General features: G+C 34.0%; 1 protein-coding gene across 1 annotated transcript; it reads right to left on the bottom strand.

Moving 5' to 3' along the window:
• Positions 1 to 1,796: 1,796 nt before the first annotated feature.
• On the bottom strand, positions 1,797 to 6,419 carry LOC145138359 (disease resistance protein RPV1-like). Its single transcript, XM_079072454.1, has 5 exons — positions 5,836 to 6,419; positions 4,435 to 5,551; positions 4,050 to 4,352; positions 2,396 to 3,961; positions 1,797 to 2,152 (listed from the first exon to the last, which is right to left on the bottom strand). Exons 1-4 carry the CDS (start codon positions 6,312 to 6,314, stop codon positions 2,465 to 2,467), a joined length of 3,396 nt encoding a protein of 1,131 aa, XP_078928580.1. The 5' UTR covers positions 6,315 to 6,419; the 3' UTR covers positions 1,797 to 2,152; positions 2,396 to 2,464.
• Between the last annotated feature and the right edge of the window lie 291 nt (positions 6,420 to 6,710).

The following is a 6,710-nucleotide window of genomic DNA, read 5'->3' as shown; positions in this document are numbered from 1 at the left end:
TACTAAAACTATCTAAAAAGAAAAAAAAAACTGATTAGTCTGAAAATCCGCCATATGATTCAATTGTTGTAGATATGTTTACGTAGATATATGAGATATGAAATTTTGAATGATTTCAATCGATCGTATTATATATACATAATAATAGAAGAAAACAAAACATCAAATCAATTTCTTTATTATTAAAGATAAACGATTGAATAACATGCAAAGAAAATGAATATATCATAAAAGTTGAAGGGTTGAAAATGTAAATTTTAAGAACCCAAAGATAATAAAGTAAGAATCCCTTTATGTTGGTGATGATTAAAAATTGTGATGATAGAAAAAAATGAATTTTTTTTATTGTTACAGATAGAGACAAAATGACAAAATAAAAATGAATTATACTGGTATCAAGATGTTTTGACTGTTAAAAGAAGTTTTATTTTTTTATATAAAAATGTATTATTAAAAGTCATGAAAACCATCGATGAAAAGATGAAGATGCTTTGACTATTAAAATGATTTTTTTTTTTTAAAAAAAAATTGTGCTGATTAAATTTTTTTTATTAAATAATAATAATAATAATAAACAAAATGAAAAAATAAAAAACAACAAAATGACAAAATAAAAAAACAACAAAAAACAAAACAAAATAAAAAACAACAAACTTTAACCTACCGACATATTACATTTAACCTATCGACAACGACAAATAAATTACAAATCCTTCCACAACGAAAGGGCGCGTGTCTTCAATAATGTCTTTATGCGTCATTGCTTGCGTCAATCACTTTATGTTACATCTCACCTACTTTACCTCACATTCTACATATTACATTTAACCTACCCACACATTACATCTAACCTATCGACAACGACAAATAAATTACAAATCCTTCCACAACGATTGACGCATAGTATAAATAGAGTAGAGTTTATCTTCTAGCTGTAGTGGGACATGTATGTATATTTTTCTGTTTTCTAATGAATGAGTGATACACAGAAAAATTGTCCCACCTTGAGATCTTTTGTTTTGCTTTTACTGTGAATGGTCATGTACGTTTGATCATGAGCAGGCCTTTCTAGTAGAAACAGTTGAGGAACCAAGTATTTAAGTTAAGCAAAATTAAGATGTCCTAGTATACACCGTATACGATGCCACATCATGATAATGTCGTTATGATAAGATGAAAAAAATGAGCTTGTTTATTCTTGGGGACATGACTATCCCAAACTTAGAGCCCATCTTCATCTTTAGCATTGCCAACATGTGCCCCGATCCATGTTCTCATAAAAGACAATCAATAGAAGAAAAGAAAGTCAAACACCAATTATCACGGTTGAGTTTACGAATAGATAACATGTTACATGTTAACTTTTTATTAAGTGTAAGTCCATTGACAAGTCGCACAAATCCCATGCTGCAACAGACTTGAAGGACCCATCAACGATCTTTGCTCGAGATTGATTGTGACAAGGACCATATGTGTGAAACATGGAAGAATTCCCAGTCATGTAGAGTTTGAATAAGTTAGAACAATGAAGGAGCAAAATCCGTGTGGATCTTCAGTTAGCTCTAACTGATACCATATAAGAAGAGAAAATGAGAAACTATTATATTAACTGACGACTATTATAAGGAAAGACAATAAATGCATGTTTCTATTTATAATAAATTATATTCATCCCATGTTTCTAGTTCAAACTATCTGTCCAAACTTAGATTTTCCAAAATCATTCTCTGTTAGATTCTGGAAACATGTTCAACAGCTTCGGTTATCACCAGAAAACATTCTCAGACATGGTCTCCAATAGAACTGCATGCAGAACTCAAGTGAATTTACTGAAAGTCAATGGTTTAACTCACAAGTCAAATATTTTATTTTTAATAATTTCATCCAAATTTGGAACATACTTGTGCCAATCAAAATTTGTTTATGATTTTAAATCACTTATAGACTCTTCCTGAATTTACTTTAAACATATCAAAATCTCCACTATTTGACTTTTAAAGAAGTCCAATGTGTTAACTGAACTCCATGTTTCCTTCTCTGCTTGATCTCAAATTCCCTTTCAAAATCTTATGCTCGTTTGGAACGTCTTCCGGATTTTCACTTGTTGTCCACCTAATTCTTTTATCCACTCAGAAGATAGGAGACCCAAGAACTACATGAAAAAGTACATATTAAACTTGAACTACAAAAACTCTGTACTTGTCAAATTAAAAAAAAAATGATGAATAAAATACTGTAAGCAAGGTTGGAACTATAACACAAATTCTTCATGTAAGTATGGTACTTCTACTTATAAAATATACCTGTTGATTTTTGTTTGCAAAATTAATTATTCTCATATCAATCTCAAAATTCAAATTGAAGTACAATGATCGATAGATAACAAAGAAAGTACCTTTTACAATAGTCCTTCTGAACAGCTATTCCAGACTTGGGAGACTCCTGCTGTGTGTGTTATTCACACCTACGTGAACATTTCACATATTGAGTTTTGTAACTCAGATGTAAAACCATACGATTGAAGAAGCCCTCCTGATCCAATAATATGCAGACCTTTCAATGAAAGAATGCTCTGTGGAAGATGACTTATGCATGTACCTTCTATATCTAACTCTTTTAAACATTCTAAACCTCCAAGTTCCTCAGGCAGTGTCTCAACTCGAATACAATAGCAAAGATAGAAAAGTTTTAGATGTTTCATCTTACCAATGCTGTGTGGGATATCTCGTAAAAGCATACAGTCCATTAGGATTAACTTCTCTAAACATTCTAATAGGCCGATATCCTCAGGTAACTTCTCAAGCAAAGAACAATCAATAAGTTTGAGAGATTCCAGATGCTTCAACATACAAATGCTATCTGGAAGATGTTTAATTTTTGTAGATGACAAAGTTAGCGTCTCTAAACTTTCTAATTGGCCAAGATTCTCGGGTACCATCTCAAGAAGCGAACATGATTTGAGTTTGAGAGATCTCAAATGTTTTAACATACAAATGCTATCCGGAAGAAGTTTAATCTTTGCAGATGACAAACTTAACTCTTCCAGACATTCTAACAGATCAATATCATTTGGTGCCTCTAGAATACTACTTTTGAGTTTAAGCTTTCTTACACGCCGCAACCCACAAATGCTTCCTGAAAACCTTGCAAGTTTTGTGGGACGCAAATGTACAGAAACAGTCTTCTCAAGATTACTTGCTATTGTGGTTAGATCTTCATTATAAAAACATGTAAACTGAAATTCCATCAAACTTTTGTTGTACCAAAATCGGCATCTCTCCAGGAACTCGACAATTAGTTGCAACTCAGATAAAATACTAACCTCGACTGATTTATCCACACTACAAGAAGTATTATCCTTTCTGTGAAAGAAAAAAGATGTAAACTTCAAACAACCACTTAAGTCTAAGTAGATAAGTTTTTTAAGACATCCAATGGCAGTGTGAAGTTCTACCAAACTATAATTGTATTTAAGATCTAACTTCTTGAGATTTGGAGACAGCCCAAGGTCAACAGTCCTCAACTTTGAAAAACTAATGTCAAGGGATACGAGCTTTTGACATTCCTCAGCCATGTGAAGTTCTTCCAAATCATAACAATTTTGAATATCTAAACACTCGAGATTTGGAATCCGGCCAATCTCAAGGGTTCTCAATTTTGAACCATTGAGTGTAAGGGATCTAAGATTTAGATATCTACCGGGCATGTGAAGTTCTACCAAATCGTTGCACTCATCAAGAACCAAAGTCTTCAGATTGGGAGTCATCCCAAGGTCAAAGGTGTTCAACTTTGAATTACCGAGGTGGAAGGATCTCAGCTTTAGACATCTAATTGGCATGTGAAGTTCTACCAAATAAACACATCCTCTAAGAGTCAACGATTCAAGATTTGGGAAAAGCCCAAGATCAAAGGTCCTCAACATTGAATAACTGAGGTCAAGGAATCTGAGCTTGTTAAGAACCTAACACAAGAAAAAAAAAAAACACATAAATAAGAGAGCAATTAATTTATAGCATGATAACGAATCACACAAAACAATATAATTCTACCTTTCTTTCTCCCGCCTCCCAAAGTTGTTCGATTCTGCTATGAGCCATCCCAAGTCCAACAAGAGTATTTGCTTGAAATGTTTTGGGTAAAGATCTAAAAGGGTAATTGTTCCAACGGAGATACCGTAAAGCATTTGGAAAATCATTATTTGAATTCCAACAAAAACCACTTCTATTTGCAACACTAAATCCCATTTGCAAGTCAAGAAGTCTAAGTTTTTTCATATTTCTAAGACCTTTCATAACAATATTTGGATTGAGTTCCTGGGCATCGAATCGTATACATCTTGTTGCTTTAGTACCCTGTAATACAAAGGCAGTCACCATGAGACTTTTGATGTAACAAATGAAAATCCTCCAACTTACAAATAAACTTGATCCTTACCAGATCATTAACCAATATATCTTCAACTTCATCATCAATCCACAATCGGCTACGTTTCTTAGGATTAACGGGATGCAGACGACGAACAATATCCCTGCCCATTTCTTCAATATGGTCATGCATACCTACACACTCACCATCATAATAATGATCATCAATAGTTATGAGAGATTTTTGCTCAAGAACTCGTAAACCATTTCTAGCATGAAATCCACAGCTTTCAAGAGCTTCAATTGCCAAGTATTTTGGCCAACCTCTTAGTATGCATGCAACATCTAGGAATATTTCCTTGTAATCCTCTTCTAGACCGATATAGCTTAATTCCAACTTTTTTAGAGTTTCCAACAAGGGAATTGAGTTTAGTCTTTCTAGGGTATCTATCCATTCACTCTCATTTTTACCAAATAGAAGTGAACCCAAAACTGTGATCGTTAAGGGAAGACCAGCAGCATAACTTACAACTTGTCCTGATAGCTCTTCATATCCATGATTTGGAATCTCTCTCTCAAAAGCATACCTACTGAAGAGACAAATTGCTTCCTTATCTGATAACAGATTGACATTATGAATCAGCCTCACTTTTTTTGCTATGAGCACTTGCTCATCTCTTGTGGTAATGATAATTCTACTTCCCGGCCTAAACCAATTAGGCTCACCCGCTAACGCCTCAAGCTGATCCATATGATCAACATCATCTAGAACAATAAGAACCTTTTTAGCATGCATCATCCTCCTCATCATGTTTTTCCCATCAGATACACCACTTACAGTGATGCCTCGATCATTGAAGATGTCTGAAAGGACTTGATATTGCAACGACTTTAAACCAGACAAAGAAGCATGTGAAACTTCCCTCACATTCTCAACAAAGCTTTTACCTTCAAATTGACAGGATATTTGATCAAAAACAGCTCTGGCCAAAGTTGTCTTCCCACAACCTCCCATCCCCTTGATCCCAACCATGCGGACATCATCATCGATATCACTTCCTAAAGATGATACAACATCCTTGATCCTGGTCTCCATGCCTACTAATTTTTCATCAATGCTGAAGTCGATGGACCATAGCTCAAGAGAAAGCTTGTCAACAATTTTGTGGATGAATTCAGCTTCATGCCTGAATTGTAAAGAAAAGTCAGTTAATTTACTCAGGAACATGATTAGTTTCAGATCACTGTAACATACGCAGTATATGAACCCACTGAGTTGGATTTTTTCAAAAATGGAAATATAATATTCAATATTATACTTAGAATAGAGATTTACCCAAATCCATGGGAAACAATTGGTTCCGTTTGGTCAAAATAGGGTCAACGATAGTCGTTAGGATCCGGGCTTTATAGACTAGAATCACTTCGGGTTAAAACAAAAGAATAATGCAAATATATGACAAGGAATTACCCATTAGCAGTGTTCTTCAACTCCCATCCAGCCAAATCAGCTGCTTCTTTTAGAGCCTCTCTCCATTTCCCAGCAGTCTCTTCATTTTCATGTTCCGCAAACGCATCTCCAACTGCTCCACTCTGTTTGCGGATTTCGGATGGCTCCACATCGTAGAAGACGGGGTAAGCTGTATGGCTAGTCGTCTTGTGACACTCCATTATCTTCACAAGCTCATCCAAGCACCATGATGAAGATGCATAGTTCTTGGAGAAAACAATGATGTAAAATCTCGAGTCTTCAATAGATCCGATCAGCTCATCACTGATCCTGTTCCCTTTGTTGATTCTTTGGTCATCCTTGTAAGTCTGAATGTTTTTCTGCTGAAGAGCATAATAAAGATGATCAATGAAGTTCGTACGAGTGTCTCTGCCTCTAAAACTTAAAAAGACATCATACTTAAACCTCCTGTGAATGGATGAAGTGGAAGAAGACGCCATTGACGGTATGCTTAAAGGATTTACATAAAATCAAATCCTTGTTGGAAACTATAAGAGAACGAATGCAAAGAAGCTTTGGAATTTAGGAAGTCAATGGTTAAAACATAAAACTTCGGAATTGGGTGAAAGAATATATTAAGAAAGCCCCTTTGTCTGATGAAAAAGACGATAAGATTCCTTGTATAATTTCTTTTCAATGTGTTCATACATTTTAGAATTATGTGCGAAAATAATTTTATTTTGATCAATATATAAAAAATACTTCTACTATTTCGTATTTGGTTGACAAAATTGCAAAAGAAAAAAATTGGTATATATATATATATATATATATATATATATATATATATATATATATATATATATATATATATATATATATATAGAGAGAGAGAG

The sequence above is a fragment of the Lactuca virosa genome, chromosome 9 (genome assembly GCF_052849685.1).
Source record: "Lactuca virosa cultivar CGN04683 chromosome 9, Lactuca_virosa_CGN04683_v6, whole genome shotgun sequence".
Taxonomy (NCBI): domain Eukaryota; kingdom Viridiplantae; phylum Streptophyta; class Magnoliopsida; order Asterales; family Asteraceae; genus Lactuca; species Lactuca virosa.
The sequence above is the reverse complement of the archived record's forward strand: the minus strand, read 5'-3'. Positions and strand labels throughout refer to the sequence as shown.

Excerpts from the sequence above, each read along its gene's own strand:
- LOC145138359 (XM_079072454.1), bottom strand. The coding sequence starts at position 6,314 with ATGGCGTCTTCTTCCACTTCATCCATTCACAGGAGGTTTAAGTATGAT. Across the intron at positions 5,552-5,835 it reads TTGAAGAACACTGCTAATGG|GCATGAAGCTGAATTCATCC; the intron begins GTAATTCCTTGT and ends TTTACAATTCAG. Across the intron at positions 3,962-4,049 it reads GGGAGGCGGGAGAAAGAAAG|GTTCTTAACAAGCTCAGATT; the intron begins GTAGAATTATAT and ends TTCTTGTGTTAG.